General features: G+C 40.4%; 1 protein-coding gene across 1 annotated transcript in view; it reads right to left on the bottom strand.

The window, feature by feature from the left end:
- The window catches only part of LOC143099816 (fibronectin-like), an 88,630-nt gene that overhangs the window by 7,071 nt on the left and 61,093 nt on the right, over positions 1 to 20,466 (bottom strand). Inside the window, exons 14-18 of the mRNA XM_076262734.1 lie at positions 11,160 to 11,417; positions 10,611 to 10,880; positions 10,181 to 10,444; positions 9,212 to 9,484; positions 6,500 to 6,796 (exon numbers count right to left, since the gene is read on the bottom strand). Of these exons, the coding sequence (XP_076118849.1) occupies positions 6,500 to 6,796; positions 9,212 to 9,484; positions 10,181 to 10,444; positions 10,611 to 10,880; positions 11,160 to 11,417 (1,362 nt within the window). The remainder of the gene's footprint in view (positions 1 to 6,499; positions 6,797 to 9,211; positions 9,485 to 10,180; positions 10,445 to 10,610; positions 10,881 to 11,159; positions 11,418 to 20,466) is intronic.

The following is a 20,466-nucleotide window of genomic DNA, read 5'->3' as shown; positions in this document are numbered from 1 at the left end:
AGGTAGAAAGTGATCCAATGGTATACACATTGTAGGAAATCGATGTATGTAACTTAGCTAACTTCACTTCGCTAGTAACAGCAGCTGCTGTAAGACACATACCTACATACATACTACATAGGCTACAGCAAAATCATTTGTTTTTCGTAGGACTGCGTGAGGTTAGCTAAGGTACATACATCAATTTCCTACAATGTGTGTTCCTCTTATAATTTCTACATCTAACCAAGCACCAAATAGCCTATAACATGCCAGTAACAGAATAAATGTATTAAGCATAATATTAAACTCACCGTTCTGTATCCGTCGTCTTCTTCTTTCCCCGCAATAACTTTTCATTTCAGACTTTTTCGTCTGACTTTTCTCTGACAGCGTTTTTTTTTTTCTGAGACCTGACTCCACTTTTTCTGACAGCGTTTTTTCTGAGATCTGACTCCACTTTTTCTGATAGCGTTTTTTCTGAGACCTGACTCCACTTTTTCTGACAGCGTTTTTTCTGAGATCTGACTCCACTTTTTCTGATAGCGTTTTTTCTGAGACCTGACTCCACTTTTTCTGATAGCGTTTTTTCTGAGACCTGACTCCTTAGAGATGTTTTTCTGAGGCCGTTTGGTTTGAAGCAGTTTTATCTGAGGATGACAGAGGTTTTTCTTACGCTGAGGCAGTTTTGTCTGAAGATGACAGAGGTTTTTCTGAAGCTGAGGCAGTTTTGTCTGAAGATGACAGAGGTTTTTCTGAAGCTGAGGCAGTTTTGTCTGAAGATGACAGAGGTTTTTCTGAAGCTGAGGCAATTTTGTCTGAAGATGACAGATGTTTTTCTGAGTCTGACACCTGAGTCTGGTTTTTCTGACGCTGAGGCAGTTTTGTCTGAAGATGACAGAGGTTTTTCTGATGCTGATGCAGTTTTGTCTGAAGATGACGGAGGTTTTTCTAACGCTGAGGCAGTTTTGTCTGAAGATGACCGATGTTTTTCTGAGTCTGACACCTGAGTCTGAGGATGTCCTAAAATGAACACCGTACACTCTCTTTGTCTCTCTCCTGCGTGTGCAAGATGTGTTCCCAATTAAGTGGAGTAAAGTTAGATCTGCTGCTTGATGGATATTGAGAGGACCCAAAAAGTATCATCCTTGCATGTTGTTGGTGCATTTTGACATTGTAAACATTCTCAAGGAATAGTGCAATGCAGTTTGCTGTAAAGCTACTAAATGGCTAAATGTTGGTGCCCCCTCTGTCCTTTGGTGCTATACGCACAGTGCTGGTAGCGGTGGCACTGACTACAAAGTATAGAGATACAGTACATTTGTGTTCAAACAATCTGATGAGGCTACTGTAGGTACAACACCAAGTATACCCAAAACAACATAAGTCTTGTCATCGTGGTCGGATTGTACATTGTTTCTGGTGCTATGTGACAGCCTGTTATGTGCAGCTCTGCTGTTTTGAATGGTGTTTGTGTGATTTTTTTTTTAAAGTTTCTGTATGTACTTACAACTGTCTAGGTGTGTTCATGCAGAGTAGGATGTAGTGTGTGTTGTGGTGCTTGTCCGATGAAATGTAGCTGCCGTAACTGCTTCCATTAACGAGACGGCTGCACACGTTCAAAAGGCTTTACTAAATAATGATGGTCATACAACACATACAGGCATGTTTCATACAACGTGTGTTCTTGAGCTGGCGCAGTACACATTAACTCAAAACTGTGGTAAGCCTACCAAACTAATGTGTCAATACACCACATTACCTCCCCTTTTAGTTCAATAATGTCGATTTTAGGCCACCAAACATATTGCCGTGCGATTGCCTTCATCTTTACAATGCCAGGGTGCCCACTGTGGATCTCTTTTAGCACTGATGTTCTCAGCTTTGCCGGTGTAATTACTCTTGTGCCCCACAGAACACACCCTTGCTCAACAGATAGCTCATCACTTTTTCTGTTATATACTTTCAGTTCATCAGGAATTGATTTTATTTATTGAAAGCTCTTTGTCAGTCCTTGTGGCCTTGGCAATCTGTCTTGCTTTCAGTTGTGCACCCTCTAGGTGCTCACATATAAGCGCATCGATGTAGGCTGACATTGCTTCTGTCCCAACATCATTGGTCTCCAATAGTGGCACACGCGACTGCTCGTCAGCGTTGCCATGCTTTTCTGACTGGCAGTAAACAATGTGGTAATTATAAGCAGGCAGTATGATGGCCCACCTCTGGATAAGCGCTGCTGCCATTGCTGCCGCTGCTGCCCTTTGTGCTCTCCAAACAATTCCAATAGAGGCCTATGGTCAGTGATCTAATTTAACTGTCGTCCCCACAGATATTGGTGAAACATTTTCACGGCATTTCACGGCTCAATGCCTCTTTCTCTATGGGTGTAGAGAAACTTTTCTCCACTGGGGACAGTGTTTTAGAAGCATAGGCTATCTGATGCTCTTCTCCATTTAGTGTTGTGTGCTGAATCACTGCTCCAATTCCATAACAGACGCATCACATGCAAGGGTAAGTGGCAGGTTTGGATCATACTGCACTAACATTCTGTCACTTGTCAAAAGTTCTTCATATTTGTTAAATGAATCCTGCTCAGCTTTGCTCCATCTCCAGGTGGTTTGGTCTTTAGGAGTCTGTAGAATGGTGCTAGCACTGAGCTCTGCTGTGGCACAAAACGGCCATAGTAGTTCACCAACCCTAGGAAGGCTCATAGCTCTTTGGTATTTGTGGGAGCTGGTGCATCATGTATAGCTTTCACTTTGTGGCGATCAAACCAAAACATGGCGGCTACATACAGGAGATGCTCGGCATCTATGAATAACAGCCCAGGTAGCACTGCCTCTCTTGTTTCCCTCTGCCGTGTCTGTTGTGTGTTTGGTTCACCGGTGTTTTCCCCACGATTGCTGAACGTGATGACAGGTAGTCTGTTTTGTCTTGTGAGGCCATCCTTAAAAATATTTTTGTTTGCAGTAACCGGACCCACCCTGTCAATTTAGAACCGACCCAAATATTTTTTTTTTTTCCTTTTATTCCGACCGACTTGCCGGTAGTAAACTTGCATTAAGACTGACCGATTATTTTTTTTACTCTAATCAACTAATACAAATGCAACAAAATAATTATGACCGCTGTTGTCAGCTGTTATCAAATGTGTTCAATAAATTCCACTTTTATGTCATAAATATAACATGCCTATGATCATATACCTGTATAGTGTATCTAGTCTAGGCCGCGCTTTGCCCACCCATTTTTTCTTCTGTGCCCACCCAATATTTCTATATGCCACTGTTTTAGATCCCAACGCAAATTGACCAAGAAGAGCCAAAGGTCTTTGTCTACTGCATTTAAGATCATTGAGTCTTTCATCTGAACTGCTCCCTGCTTCTTTTCAATTTCACTTCCAAATTACTTTATATTGTCCAAAGACGCAATCGTAAGAATCGACATTCTAAGCATTGACACATACTGCACTATAATTCAAAGCAACTTCACTTGCATTTATAGGGTACTAAAAATGTGCGCAGCAGCTAACCAAAGTGCAGTCGGTTCTCCCGTCATGGTTTTGAAAATCACACACCTAATAGCCTCCTTACACCAAACTTTGACAAGATTTGGGAAAGATTCTTGAAAGATTGGAGTCTTTTGAGTAAAGCTTGAATGGGGGGCATTAGTTAAAAGACTCCAATCTTTCAAGAATCTTTCCCAAATCTTGTCAAAGTTGTTTGGTGTAAGGTGGCCATAAGGCGCACGCATAAGACCTACGACTGTCACTCTACACGCCCCCGTTGCACGTCACGTTTTAATTTGCTAGCTGGTCCTGCCTCCAAAATGATAGACCATGTGAAAACATCAGCAGGCCGGCAAATTTTCACCTAGTTTTCAGACACACGATGCAGCAAAAAAAACGTCTCCTCTTCCCGCAAAGTTTGCGTGATCTCTGTGTGAAAAGGGCTATTGTTTGCAGGAGACACGCAACGGGTTGTTTGTAGTTTTGTGCGAGTTGTTTGGTCTTTTGTGATGCACTCCATTCACTCCATGATCTCCTCGCACTAGAACTGTTTTATCATTGTTCGCAGGAGACAAGCGACAGTAGCAAAGTTGTAGCAGCTGGCCTTTTAGGCCCACTTCTCCGTGTTTCTCTGTGCTTCTTAAAAGTTCAGTCGTGAGAGGTGCAACTTAAAATTTAATATATACCATAGGCTACTGTGGAGGTTTTCTTAGGGGTTTCTCCTGGGGATTCTTATTTTCTCTTTTGGGGATATTTTAATTTCTACATTTTCTTTTCCTCCGGTGCCTGGGCAGCCCTTAAATGTAATCAAAACTTAAAGCAAATCACGTTTGCTGCGCACTTTTTTTGGAGAGCTTTTCTTTTGTTAAGTGATTTTGCTATTTATTGTTATTTTGTATTTGATTATCCACATTGGAAGCTTTAAAGCAGTAGGCTACGTTGTAGTAGTCAGGATTGTCTGTTTTGTAGCCTTTAACTAAAATGTCTTGTGCTGCATTTGAGCAGCTCATTGTAATGATATTTAACCTGCTGCATAGTTAAATATAAAAGTGTATTGTGTGCAGAGATACTGTTTTTTTGGGTTTCTGTGACCTTAGGCTGAAGAGGTCTGTTTTTTTGACTGAAGAACCTTTTTTCACTCTTTGGAACTGTATGCGTCTTGCCTTTTTGTATTTTTGTCAAGGCTACCGCCTTCTTAGTGGAGGGCCTGCCTTAAACTAGGCTACATTGACTAATAGACTGCTGACTGCTTTTGTGATTGTGTTGTGTGATGTGTTCTGTATAATACATACCTTTTTGAACACATCTGTTTGGGACACATTTCTTTTTAGTTAAAGCCATTTAGTGTTTTGTGGTGTTTATAAAGCCATTTAGTTATTATTTCTTAATTTTAGTTTATCTTCACTCTGTCTGAGTGGTGGTGGATAAAACCACCTGGCGCCCAACCGTTACGCTACCCCAATACCGCCAGAGATATTGCCTATACCGCCTAATGGATAAGGCGTTGTAGGTTTTGGGTTCGAGTCCCATCTGGGGTGCCATTCTGTAATGTGACTAATCTGAATTTTAGTTTAAATTTAGATATTAAATGGTCTCTGGGGTGCCAGGCAGTATTTGCTGCCAATTCAATTGTAGCCACAGTTACAGCTAAACTATCACACAAATCAAACAACACAAACACGTTTTATAAGTTCAAAATCATATATTGTGATAGTTTTAAATTAATCCAAAATATTCATACACAACTTAAATAATCAATCCCCCCCCCGCTCCCCCCATACAATCAAAAATAAAGATATATTTTAAAGAGAAAGTCTGAAGGAGTCTGAGTTACCAGCGGGAGACTAGCTAGGGGAACTGCATGTGTTTTTGCATGTGAATTGGGGGGGGGGGGGGGGGGGGGCTATGACTGTGAATTAATGTATCTCCCTGAATTTTAGTCAGAGAAATGACTCATATCGTTTTAAAGCTCTTTTCCAGCGCTCTGTTTTATGTACATGCTATGTTTACTGAAAATTAACCGTAATTATGTTATGCGTGATTAGAATATTCAAACTTGAATAACAAAAAACTAAAAAAACTATTTTAAAATGGGTCAATTTTTTACAAAAGTTAGCTTGTACTATCCTCATCATGTCCAGAAAGTTTGGTGTTTGGTTTTCATTTTTTTTGCCGAGATATCATTGGTTATATTTTTCATGGTTGGGTGATTGTTTTGTTTTGAATGAACACATACTGTAGGTGCCTCACTCACTACAGTAAAATCCACTTTGCCTTGTCGCCAATTAAGAGGTGCACTTCCATTAAAGGTGCTCTAAGCGATGCCACACGTTTTTTAGGCTAAAACATTTTATGTCACTTACTGCAAACATCACCTAACTAACCGATAGCTGTCTGTGTCCTGAATACACTGTAAAAAAACGCGATCTCTGTGGACAGCCCAGGCTCCAAAAACAGCAACAAAAACAACCTGGTCAAACCTAGCCCATAAAAACATAACAAACTGTTCCAGCAAACCACAGACGAGATGCGCGTTTAGGAGAGTTTCAATTGCACGGGAGCAGCACGGGAGGGAGGGGGAGGAAATAGCGAGCTAGCTCTCTGTTTTGTTTGAAAGTCAACAGAAGTGACGTTATCCAGCATCGCTTAGAGCACCTCTAACAAGACGGCTGCACATGTTCAAAAGGCTTTACTAATAAATGACGGTCATACATAGGGTTGCCAACTTTCTGATATGAAAAGAAAGAATGGGGGAGTATATGCTTCAGTACACCGGCTTACACTTCAGTTAGGGGGGGGGGGGGTATTGATATAGGCTGTGTGTGTGTGTGTTTGTGTGTGTGTGTGCACAGCAAGGGTTCCCTTTATCTCATACGAATCATGCACAACACAAAATCAGTGGATATACTAAAGCATTTCTATTTGTGCAAGATGGGGAAAACGGTGCACAGTTGCAGCCAAAGAAAAAGTGTGTGCCTATATTATTGTAAGCATTTGTACATTCAAACTCACTTGTGTGAATGGTGGTGGGTACAGACTCACTCTTCCTCCCACTTTGGAGCACAGTACAAACACTGATAGTGTACTGAGTGTCTGGCTGCAGGTCTGTAAGGGTTGTGCTGCAGGACTCTGTAGAGATGGTCTGTGGTTCAGTCCCTTCACTGTGGTAGGAGATCAGGAAGCTGTGTGGAATCTGCTCCATCCCCTGATGCAGACTCCAGCTGAGATCGGCCCTCCATCTGACACATTCTGACTTTCCAGATTCTACATCCAACGCGTCCACATTCAACTTTTCAGGAATAGCAATACCTGTAATGCACAAATTGTATTCTCTCAGTTTATCTATCTAGATAGATAGATAGATAGATAAATACTTTATTGATCCCCAAGGGGAAATTCAGGACTCAAAGGACTTCATGGTGTAAAACCTAAGTGAGTGTAGTGAACATATATGGGAGGCGGAGGTATGATTTTTAAGACTTTCCTGACAAATGCATTTTCATTTTCAAAAGGACATTCTCTATAGTTTCAGGACCCCCTCGAAAAAAAGGGGTTATCCTAATAAAATAATTACATTTTAACAGAGACCAATTTTAGTCAATTACATGGATACAAATGTGTTACCATAAGTGTATCTAAATAAGCCATTTCATTTGACATTTTAAATTCCTTTCAATACGGTGCTCACCAAGAATATTAAAAACCATTATGCCCAAATATGTCCTCAACAAAAGATATTGAAGCACTGGTAAAAGATGTTTTGATCATCCTGTAGAAATACCTACAGTCATGTGAAAGAGTTAGCACACCCATGCTAAAGTTGACTAAAAAGAGGAATAAAAAATATGTTTTTGGAAATTGATCTTAATGCCTTAATTAAAAAATTAGTAAAATTCCAACCTTTAAGGACACCAATTTTCTTTGTGAATGTATCATAAATAAATAAATGTTTTTCCTTAAAATACAGGGGGCATAAGAGAGGACACCTCTGTTAAATTCCCATAGAGGCAGGCCAGAGCCAGTTATTTCATGGATCCAGAATACTATGCATCCTGATAATCCATGGGTGTGCTAACGTTTTCACATGACTGTATGCAGAAAAATATACGATACGATACGATACAACTTTATTCGTCAGTTTGTGCTGAAATTCTTTTTGCATCCCTGGGCAGCTCATTTAAGTATAGGAGGACAGCATACAGAGGACAGAAACAATACATACATGTAAGACATATAGTAGCATCAATAGACATGCATGTAGACATACATGTACAGTAGAACATAAAGCATCAATAGACAAACATGAAACTTAGCCACACATGACAGCATCAACAGACAAACATGAGACATAGCCACAAAAGATAGTATCAAGCATGACAGAAGACAAAGCATACATATATTACAAAGAGGCTACATCAATACATCCAAACTTTAAACACTTGGAGACATTGCATCCATGGATAAATATTGCACTAGATCTTAATGTTGCTGGTTTAACAAAAGGATTGATTGATGTATAAAAGAGTATCTGAGTCTGTTGCGGTTGAAGGAAGGAACTCTAAAGTACCTGTTTGAGGGCAGTAGCTGATATTCTCTGTGTAGAACATGTGAGGTGCCCGTGGCAATATATCTAGCCAGCCTGAGCATGCTCTTGTTGTGGGCTTCCTGGAAGAGGTGTGCTACAGGTAGCCCAATGATCTTTGAACAGATTTTAATTTTTTGGTTTATCTTTGAATAAAAGGCTACTCAGCCAAACTGTGCTAAAATAAAGCATTACACTCTGGATCACTGATGTGAAGAACAAGGAGATTATTTGGGTGCTAGTTCCAAATGATCTTAATCTCCGTAGGAAATAGATACGCTGTTGTATCTTTTTGCAGGTAAATTCTATGTGAGGGGTCCATGAGAGGTTTTTGTCTATCATGACACCCAAGTACTTGTAGGTCATGACTTGGTTAATTTCTGAATTGTGGATCTTCACTGGGGACAGTTGAAGATTAGGTGTTTTTCCAAAAATGATTTCCTCTGTCTCCATTGTGTTAATGATGAGTGAGTTATTATCACACCATTTGACTAACCAATCAACATTGCCCTGGTAGAGTGTATGGTCCTCTGATTGAGTAAATAGGGTCACTAGGATGGGGTCATCAGAGTATTTCAAAAGATATTGATTTGGCACATTGGTGGTGCAGTCTTAAGTGTACAGGGTAAACAGCACAGGGGAGCTTATACAGCCCTGGGGGACTCCAACATTGGTGGTATTTGGAGAGGAGAGCGTGTCATTTACCTTGACTAACTGAACCCTTTTTGTGAGAAAGGAAAAATACCAGTGAATAAGATATGGGTTAATCTGAAACTTAATAATTTTAAATAGAAGTATGTCTAGCTGAATGGTGTTAAATGCAGATGAGAAATCAAGAAAAAGAGCCCTGGCATAGGTTTTTGGTTTATCAAGATGTTTAGATAAGATGTGCACCTTGCTATTGACTGATAATCGTTGTATTCCTTGGGGCATTGATTTTTGGGGATTGGCCTAATGTGGGATGTTTTCCATGCTAGTGGTATGGAGTGTGTATCGACCGACAGCTGAAAAATTGGTTGCCACACGGGCTAGTTCCCTGGCAAAGGATTTTAAGATGAGTGCACTGCTGTGGTCAGGCCCTAATGCTTTCCTTGGGTTGTTGCGCTGGAAAGTACCCCTGACCTCCTCATATCACCTCTCACCTGTTAGAATTCTGAGTTCTGAAGTAACCTGACTCCTTCTCCCATCTCTGAGCTTACAGCAGACACGGACAGTGTACTCAGTGTCAGGTTCCAACTCTATGAGTTTTGTGTTGCAGGACTCTGTAAAGATGGTCTGAGGTTCAGTCCCTTCACTGTGGTAGGAGATCAGGAAGCTGTGTGGAAGCTGCTTCATCACCTCATGCAGACTCCAGCTGAGATCAGCTGATGTTGGAGTCACTGAGGCCACAGTCAGTTTCTCTGGAACTGGAATACCTGTGATGACCAGAAAAGATGCATTAGTGGTAAACATTGTGATGCCATCTCAAAACACATTCTAAAATATGTATTTGTGTCCCTGTAAATGCTCCAAGCAAATGATGCTTATGTTAACAACCATACACAACACAAAGGATATTGTCCTGACTGTTCACTATGTAAGGAGTAACGGCTGTCGAGGTGTCCTGTTATACGGAATTAATGGACGAGGGGGAGGCAAAGAACTCCCCGATGTGCAGCCGAGTTCATTTATTCCGTTTAACAGCACACCTCAAAAGCCGTTATCCCGATTATCACCAGGTTACCACTATAGGCAATAGTCATGCCTTTAAAGCACGCAAAGGAAACAAGCGGTTCTATTTAAAAATGTTCAGTTTGTTGTACAACTTTCTTTGGCCCTAACAGTGATAGCATGGACAGTTAACTTGTTTACAGTTGATTCCATTGTTGCGAAGCTTCCAGGCTCAACCGTCGTCCTACTATGGTTGTTATACAGTAGTTACCATTCATAAGCACTGATATGGAACGGTGATTAAACTTTTTTTACCAGATCTACTTCATAGGTGTCCCGTTATTCCGAATCAATAGCCACCCCACCAGCCCATCAGAAAAGAGTATTTCTTCTCTCTGGGTGATAATCTAATATCGCTATCATTATATATTCTATAGTTAATATGTTCATACAATTCAAACCTGTTTGCACAGTTTCAGACACACAAGTACTATGTGTTCCATCAACATTGACTGTGATCACAGTAAACTTGTACTCCTCTACTGGAGTGAGCTCCTGAACATGTAGTTTCAGGTTCTGCACTTCCAGATGCTCCTGGCTGCCGTTACACGTCCATGTGACCCTGAATCTGTGGGGTTCAGTCAGTCCCTCAGGAGGTCCCCAGCACACACACACAGAGTTTGGCTTCACTGAGGTGAACTCAATGGGCCCAGGAGGAGGGACAGCTGGGGATGAATACAAGTATGATGATCAGAAATCTTTGTCATGATTTTAGCCTTTGTACTTTTCTATAACTCCATGACAATGGTGTTATTGTTGTCTCTTAATGGAACACAATATAATACAATGCATGTTTATTTCCCCAAGATAATTGTATGGCCCAGTTCTCACCTGTTTGGATGCGTGTTGTAGTAGCCTGACTCCTTCTGCCATCTTTTAGCACACAGCAAACACTGACAGTGTACTGAGTGTCTGGCTGCAGGTCTGTAAGGGTTGTGCTGCAGGACTCTGTAGAGATGGTTTGTGGTTCAGTCCCTTCACTGTGATAGGAGACCAGGAAGCTGTGTGGAATCTGCTCCATCCCCTGATGCAGACTCCAGCTGAGATCAGCAGATGTTGGAGTCACTGAAACAACAGTAAATTTCTCTGGGACTGGAACACCTGTGATGAAAACAAAATATGAATTTGTTGTACATTGATAATCTCAGACATTCTACATTTCCTATATCTCTGTGATAAGAAAATGTTACTAATGTTCCATGTTCAACTGGTCATAACAAAAGGACCTGTCTGACAATTGTCTGATGTGTTTGTGTATATCAATGCATGTAGTTCAGGGGTAAAACTTAAGAAAGAACTTGTTTCTTTTGGCTCTTGGCGAGACAACTGACTTTCATTAAAGTCAATGAGGACACATTAGGGATCACTGAATATACATACTTGTTCTGATGGTTTTAGAGGTGCACTTGCTCTTTCCCCCTTTTAGTACTGTGGAAACAGTGATGGAGTATTCTCTTCCGATTTCTAAACCAGAAAATTGGTGCTGTGGAGACTTGGTAGACACAGTCTGTAGATCTTCCCCTTCACTGTAGAGGGACAGTGAGTATGAGGCCTGATCAACTCCTGCTGGTTTGCTCCATGTTACTGTGACTGATGTTATATCCATGTTCACAGTAAGACACTCAGGTGGAGGAATATCTGAAATATATATACTGTATATATAAAAAAAAAACATTTATCTACTTAAAAATGTTAAGTTATAGTATACGACGGAGTATTAGGGCCACGCATGAAGAAAAAACATATTTTGCCATGACGAGATTAAACTCGACATGTCAACTTTAAAGTCGCCATGTCGACATTAAACTCGACATTTCGAGAATAAAGTTGAAATATCATATCGACTTGTGGGTCAGGAAGGGGAGTTATTTGGATGTGCGGTGGCCTTACCCACGTAAAGTGAATAGAGTGAAACTAGATGTACCGCATAGCGGTACAACATATGACCGCCGCTCAGTCCTGTACATCCGTTCCGCGAACATAAATCACACTAATCAATTTGTATCCATCTTCTACTCCATCCCCCACTCTTGAAACTTTTGTGTATGCTTGTTTGGCATGCCTGTGTGTGTGTGTGTGTGTGGGCCGCACAGCAAGTAGCCTACTGGCACTGCGAAGGTGAATAGATTTGTAGCACTAGCCAAAAAATTTGTAGCATTGTTATAAAACCTTTAAAATCTCTAAACAATCACAAGTAGGGCAGTTCAGCACAGTTCATCCATTGCAACTGGACTGATGAAAGGTCATGTACACCTGTAGGCTACATTGTATTTGGGGAAAGCAGAAGGTATCAGTTTTACATTTATTTTTTTATTTACTTACTTACTAACAAACAAAACAATCCCTGTCATTTCCATGCAGTTTTCAACAGCTATCAAGAAGATACAAATAACTGACATGTCCAAAAGGGCCTTCATAAAATGCGTCGCTATTATTGTTTGTGGGAAAAATACTGATTTCCACATTGCAACTACTGAATCCATGGTCAGGGACCACCAGCAATATCCTCGCGGACCACTGGTTGAAAACACCTGGTTTACAGTATTAAGCTGCCACCTCTTGGCGAAAAGTTGTAATACATTTCACCCAGCTGCGTGAATCACAGAAAGCGCGAATGAAGTGGCCACTTCTAACTGGGACCCACTGTACAGTAGCTGAAGGTCTGTGGCTAAAGCAGCCATAATGATAGTGTTATCATTGTTTGGATACTTCACACACACACACGTGCTTTTTAATAGCTTATTACACGGCTCTTCAGAGTGCTGCAGAATGTTCCATTCACATGAATGGGCCTTCCCAACGTTCGGGCCTATGTTAAATCTACATAAATCACAGGCAAAGCATTTAATCACCGCTGTCAATGGCAACGGGTTTTGTGCTTCTGATTAATGTCTTTCATATCACTACGCAAGGACTGGAACTTCATTCAAACGTGAAAGCAGACGGTTGATCAGCTGTGTTCTAAAGAATGTTTGATTCAAGTTCAGCAGCGTGTGTTGTTTCGAACTATTTGTTTCTCAGCAAATGCCACGATGAACGGTAACAAATAGGCTAGGTTATGTAGGCTAAAGTCATATCGTGGGGAGTTTATTATTTCGTTTTGGCAAGTAGCCGTATAATAAGCGGGATAATGTATAGAACACCGGTCATTACTGTGAAAATAAGTCCCTTCAGGGCGGAACAAGACCGGTTCGCCCTGTCGGGACTTATTTTCCCAGTAATGACCGGCGTTCTATACATTATCCCTTACATAGACTACAACTACCAAGCTGGAATCAAAGCACATCGATTCACCTCTCACACCCTAAACACGCACTTCAAACAAACAAACAAACAAGCGTCTATAGACGTATATAGAGCTAAATTTGTCACAATAATATTTGTATCTGCACAGAGGGGGATCCACAAATATTTCTTGATTTGCATGTGTGTTTTGATACCTACAAATAAAAAAATCATATTTGTAACTCGTATATTGATTTTTACAAATATAGATGTGCATTTGTAAGTAAAATGCCATTTGTAAAACCGAAAATTTCATTAGTGAAATGTGATTCTGCATTTGTGGATCACCAGCAATGTTCCCTCTAATTTTTTTGAGCACTGAGCAGATATTTTGTTTTCTGAGCGCACATTTCAGCACTGTGTCTGTGAGCAATTCGTAACCACGCGACCTCCCGAAAATGACCACGAGCCTGCGTTAGCCATAGGGAATTCAAAGAGATAACAGCAAATGCATCAATATGTCTAAGAAGGTTGATATTTATTCAGTATCCTTTATAATGGTTGGACTTGTGGAACATTTTAATGATGGTGTTTTACCAGTCAGTTTAGTTGAACTTAAAGGATCTTTAGTTGAACTTCAATAAGGTTTAGAGAGGTTATGACTGGTTCACTGGTTATGACTGATAATGATATATATAATGACTAAACACCTTGGATACTTTTATTTTATATATATATATATATATATAAATATAAAATAAAAGTATCCAAGGTGTTTAGTCATTTCTCAGCAGGTATAAGTGGAACTTCACTGAAAGAAAAATGCCAATGCAGTGCTTAACAATAATAGGCCTATTTAATTGACATGGTGTCATTTTTCCTAAAGGTAGCCTATATAAACAATTTTATAACTGGAGTGGTTTGCAACAAACTAGGCTACAAAACATGATGTCATTTGAATTTCATTGAGGGAGATAGGCCTATCTGGCTATGTGGCTTGTATCAGCGATTTCAGGCACAAAGAAGGCCCAAAGATAAATGATCACATTCTCATAAGCAGGCCGTCAAAAAAACGCGTCTCTGTAGGCAGCCTAGGCTCCGAGATCTGTACACAAAAACAATTGCTACCAACAGTGTTGGCAACCACTCAAAGGCTAAATAAAGTGCTCCAACCAATAACCGACGAGATTCGCGTTTAGGAGAGTTTCAATTGCACAGGAGGGAGTAGCGAGCTAGCTCTCTGTTTTGTTTGAACATCAACATAAGTGAAGTTCAGCCGTAATCGCTGATACAACCTTTAAGCACCATCTGAAGTAAACATTACCATTATGTTCATGTTTAGCGCATGGTCTGCGTAGAACTTGGTAATGGCATCAAGGATGTTTTCTGCAGGGCATCCTGAAAGCTGAATGATTCCAGCAAAAACTCTTAACTGAAATCACTTTGCTTCCGAAACGTAATGTAAAGCACAAGCATTGTGCCATATGACCGTGTATCCTGTAAGGGATAACGGCCGCCGAGGTGTCCTGTTATACGGAATTAATGGACGAGGGCGAGGGGCAAAAGCTCCCCGACGCGCAGCCCAAGTCCATTAATTCCTTATAACTGGACACACCTCGAAGGGCGTTATCCCGCTTATCACCCGGTTGCCACTGGAAACACGCGGTTCTGTTTAAAAAGAAGCTCACTAGTTCAGCTTGTTGTACAACTTTAGCATGGACAGTTAGCTTGTTTACAGTTGATTCCATTGTTGGGAAGCCTGCAACCAAAAGATTCTAACCGTGGTAAAGTTGGTTTTATATTGGACGTTGGATATTCGACACATTCGAAAAATCTATTTAGCACTGACTACGAGGGTCGAATTTGTGTCAAACCAACTTTAATGTGTTTAAACAAGGCCTGCCTATATTACACAAAGCTTCTTTTGTCCAAAAACCCATGTTTTGATTTTATGAATTTTGTGTCACAAGGTCGGTTTGTTCGCCGCTCACGGGCCTCGAACCCGCCACCTTGACACACACACCGGCATGGGAAACGAACGCTCTAACCACTGAGCTAAAAGCCCAGGCTTCCAACTCAGCGGTTAGAAGCGTTCTTAAGGTTAGGGCTGTGAGGATTTACACGGGCAACTAGCACGCTAGCTCAGTCTGCCTCCGTTACATAAGCTTAGGTATCATAGCGTTCACTTTCTGCGGGTTAGCCATGGCGCTGATAACACTACGTTCGCAAATGTACGTACATCTGGCCCTGAATCTTTACATTCTTATAATGCCCTTTTGCCAGCTCTTGTTTACAAGCCTTGTTTGTTTGAGCCACATTGATAGCACAATATTAACAATAATATGCACAATATTAAGTTGTTATAAGCAGCTTCCATTCCACATATTGCTTCACATTTCTGTTTACAATTAAAAGTGAATTATGAGCCTGGTAGCCACCTGGCTATCTGAATGCAAAGCATTTCAGTCGGCTCGGCACATCATGTGCTTCATGTAAATGCTTGAAAATGAATTATTGAAGACTCCCCAATTCCATTCTACTGTACAAAGGCAAAGTAGCCGACTAGTCTTTATATTCTCGTCCATGTTCCAAATCACATTGATTGCAGTCTATGTTAAAGAGCCCTCTCAACTATCTGGGTTTAAAAATGGTCAGTAGTGGGAACCGGATAACCTTGCAAGTCGCAACCTCCTGTAGCCTCGTCTTTGTTGCCTTCATGATTTCCTTTTTCAAAAGTTTTTTATATTAAAAAGGAGATACACAATGACAAGCTAGCTAGATTCTGCCACTCTTACGGTGTTCATTTTAGGACATCCTCAGACTCAGGTGTCAGACTCAGAAAAACATCGGTCATCTTCAGACAAAACTGCATCAGCGTCAGAAAAACCTCTGTCATCCTCAGATAAAACTGCCTCAGCATCAGAAAAACCTCCGTCATCTTCAGAAAAAACTTCCTCAGCGTCAGAAAAAACAGACTCAGGTGTCAGACTCAGAAAAACATCTGTCATCTTCAGACAAAACTGCCTCAGCTTCAGAAAAAACTCTGTCATCTTCAGACAAAACTGCCTCAGCGTAAGAAAAACCTCTGTCATCCTCAGATGAAACTGCTTCAAACCAAACGGCCTCAGAAAAACATCTCTAAGGAGTCAGGTCTCAGAAAAAACGCTATCAGAAAAAGTGGAGTCAGGTCTCAGAAAAAACGCTATCAAAAAAAGTGGAGTCAGGTCTCAGAAAAAACGCTGTCAGAAAAAGTGGAGTCGGATCTCAGAAAAAAGGCGGATCATCTCGTACAGATCTTTAATGTGCAGTAGCCGAGCCTATAAGGGTAAATCGCGCTGATTTGAAGTTTACTTTACTTCACTACAAGCATGGCGTGCGTCCAAATTCACACATTCTTCTCTGTTGAACTCCTCGAGATAGGCTAGCCTACTCATCACACATGTGTCACATGAAAGAGCCTTTTCTCAGCTTTTAAACGGTGCTAGCTAGCCACTGTTTGCTGTGATAGCTCAGTTCGTGAGAAAAATAACTTCAAGAGATTTAATAATTATTCTCTGCGCCCATCTCCACATCCATTCGTCTCGGTGGAATATCGTAGGCCTACACACTCTTCACGCAACACATGACAAACCATATATCAGAATAAACAGCAGACCTTACCGAACACAAAGGTGTAATGCATTCCCGTGTATAAGTTAGCTGTTCCAGAGTTATCCGGTTTTGAAATAAATTATAGCAAAATTCAACATGGTCTTTCGGCTGCATTTCTTAAAACTGAGCTGTGCTTACATCGCCTAGATATCTGTAAATATTAGAATCAGAGAATATACAGGCAGCTCACAGTTAAGAGTTTGTCAATGTAGCCTTAATGATTTCTTTTCACAAAATGCTAAGCATGCATGTATTTAAGTTTCTTAAAACTGAGCTGTGCTTAAATGGGCATGATTTCATAACAGACCAAATAGAAAATAAATGTTAAATATAGCCTATATCTGTAGCCTACATAAAATCAGATTATGTAGGCTACACAGTGTAGTTAGATCAAGTTGAACAGTAGCACATTTTAATCATGGATAGTAGTTGGACAGTAGTCATTTTATATAGCCTATAGTGGCTGGTGAAAGAGTTGAGTGTTTTGTTTTGTTTTTTTCGGGCGGGGGGGGGGGGGGGGGGTTAGTGGGTAGTGTCCCCACCAAAGCTCAGACCAAACCTACGCCCTTGATCACTGGCATGTTATATTTGGTGCAGAAATTAGTTAGATGTAGAAATTATAAGTAAAGGTAGAAAGTGATCCAATGGTATACACATTGTAGGAAATCGATGTATGTAACTTAGCTAACTTCACTTCGCTAGTAACAGCAGCTGCTGTAAGACACATACCTACATACATACTACATAGGCTACAGCAAAATCATTTGTTTTTCGTAGGACTGCGTGAGGTTAGCTAAGGTACATACATCAATTTCCTACAATGTGTGTTCCTCTTATAATTTCTACATCTAACCAAGCACCAAATAGCCTATAACATGCCAGTAACAGAATAAATGTATTAAGCATAATATTAAACTCACCGTTCTGTATCCGTCGTCTTCTTCTTTCCCCGCAATAACTTTTCATTTCAGACTTTTTCGTCTGACTTTTCTCTGACAGCGTTTTTTTTTTTCTGAGACCTGACTCCACTTTTTCTGACAGCGTTTTTTCTGAGATCTGACTCCACTTTTTCTGATAGCGTTTTTTCTGAGACCTGACTCCACTTTTTCTGACAGCGTTTTTTCTGAGACCTGACTCCTTAGAGATGTTTTTCTGAGGCCGTTTGGTTTGAAGCAGTTTTATCTGAGGATGACAGAGGTTTTTCTTACGCTGAGGCAGTTTTGTCTGAAGATGACAGAGGTTTTTCTGAAGCTGAGGCAGTTTTGTCTGAAGATGACAGAGGTTTTTCTGAAGCTGAGGCAATTTTGTCTGAAGATGACAGATGTTTTTCTGAGTCTGACACCTGAGTCTGGTTTTTCTGACGCTGAGGCAGTTTTGTCTGAAGATGACAGAGGTTTTTCTGATGCTGATGCAGTTTTGTCTGAAGATGACGGAGGTTTTTCTAACGCTGAGGCAGTTTTGTCTGAAGATGACCGATGTTTTTCTGAGTCTGACACCTGAGTCTGAGGATGTCCTAAAATGAACACCGTACACTCTCTTTGTCTCTCTCCTGCGTGTGCAAGATGTGTTCCCAATTAAGTGGAGTAAAGTTAGATCTGCTGCTTGATGGATATTGAGAGGACCCAAAAAGTATCATCCTTGCATGTTGTTGGTGCATTTTGACATTGTAAACATTCTCAAGGAATAGTGCAATGCAGTTTGCTGTAAAGCTACTAAATGGCTAAATGTTGGTGCCCCTTCTGTCCTTTGGTGCTATACGCACAGTGCTGGTAGCGGTGGCACTGACTACAAAGTATAGAGATACAGTACATTTGTGTTCAAACAATCTGATGAGGCTACTGTAGGTACAACACCAAGTATACCCAAAACAACATAAGTCTTGTCATCGTGGTCGGATTGTACATTGTTTCTGGTGCTATGTGACAGCCTGTTATGTGCAGCTCTGCTGTTTTGAATGGTGTTTGTGTGATTTTTTTTTAGAAAATCATCAAATTCTATCAAATTATTTGGCATGATATTGTTTTTCTTGTTTTGTAGATTAGATTTATATTATGCCCTTGGATGCATGCATGTTTTGTATCGGGAATGTGTTCATTCTCCAAATGGTAAACTCTTCTTTTGTGTCCCTGACTTGGACTCAGATTGAGCACATGGACATGGTCCCTGGGTGCCTTCTGTTGGCTGCCTTCCTGAGTGTCACTGCTTGGAAGGGGAAAAACATACCTTTGCCATACAACTATTAGTTATTACATTACATTACATTTGACTGATGCATTTTTAACCAAAGCAACTACCAACATGGTAAACAGTTTAAGCTTTATAAAGCAATTCTCTCAACACTTAAAGGACCATTTTAAAAAGCTCTAGTACAATAAGAATAAGTGCATCAGTGAGTGCTGTTTTTTAAACAATCGAGAGTCAGTTCTAGTCAGGTGGTAAGTGCTAGGATCAGCAAGACTAGTTATTACTACTAACTAGTTACTAACCCCTTACCCTAAAGAAGTGAGAGAGCAGTTATGTTAGGATGGAATTAATAACTATAGTGATATGTCAATTAAATATAATTTGTGTTACAACCTGGTACATTAATGAAGTCAAATAGCACCATAGACTACTATCTACAGTTCTACATTGCTGCCATGACATTAAAGAATTACAACTTGTGCAGCATTGCACTGTCTCTCCCTACAAGCTTTAAACTTGGCTTGACTCATTCCCATAGATAGGGGTACTGATTGATAGAGATTTTGGGATACTATGTCATGTTTCCAAGCTGATATTCACTTTGAAAACTGGTTTTCTTTAGGTGAAGATTGTTTTTTTTCATGTTCTAGTTCTGTTCTCTTACACTGTACACTACATTTTCATCCTGACACTTCTGCAGACAGCCCATGAGTGTTGGCTTTCATGTGATACCATTTCTATGTATATGGTCCTTGTGGTTGTGGAGATATTCAACATTTAGTGTTGGTATGTCATGTTGAGCAGGAAACCAACAAATTGGCCTGAAATTGCTTAAAGTCATACACACACAAAAAAAATCAGCTTGACAACCACCCTAATGATCATGCTTGCACATAAATTGGATTATATTGCACATTTGCCCAAAATTACAGTAGGTAACATGGAAGAAAATGAAAGCACTTTGGGGTAAAAAATCCGCTTTTACCACTTATAAGAATATGGTGTTAAAATGGACAAAACATTTTTTTCTAAGCTGACAACCTGGCTAGAACACATGTTAAGGGGTTAAATATTAATACTGGATAGGTTGTATGCTTGTACCAAAAAGTGTCCGACAGAGTTTTAATATCAGTTTTGGCCCCCTGACTAGTCTAGTATTGTCTTAATTTTAGTACATATATCGTCTTTTTGTCAATCTACTGTTTTGGTATACTTTTCTACCTCGTGCACGAGCAGAGATGAAGCTGAACTAAACCTCGCTTGAATAAACGAGGCCAAGATGCCGCTAACTTGAGTTAATGGAACAGCTTTAGCCGCAAGTGAAAGTCAGGCTATTTCTGTTAAGTGCCGCCTTTATTAGCGAGGTTGATGGAATATCCCCCAGGAACCTCCTGGTCTAAAGTCAGTGGCGCAAATTCAGATGCTATTTTAAGGGCGCATGCATGGCCACAGGCCTGCAGAAATGAATGCTATGCACACCGATCTACACCCTGTGCACAGGTGGAAACATTCAAAGCCTTGATAATATTTGTCCGTTTCCCGGCTTTGTTCGTGCATTGGTCAACTAAATATTTTGTAGCCTATATAGTACATCTACATGCAATATCTTTACAACAACAACGCCTAA

The sequence above is a fragment of the Alosa pseudoharengus genome, unplaced genomic scaffold (genome assembly GCF_046254945.1).
Source record: "Alosa pseudoharengus isolate Yale_2024_CS ecotype anadromous, Long Island Sound unplaced genomic scaffold, YU_APseudo_1.1 YU_APseudo_1.1_scf_3, whole genome shotgun sequence".
Lineage (NCBI taxonomy): Eukaryota > Metazoa > Chordata > Actinopteri > Clupeiformes > Clupeidae > Alosa > Alosa pseudoharengus.
Note: the sequence above shows the minus strand (reverse complement) of the source record. Positions and strands in the feature narration are given on the sequence as shown.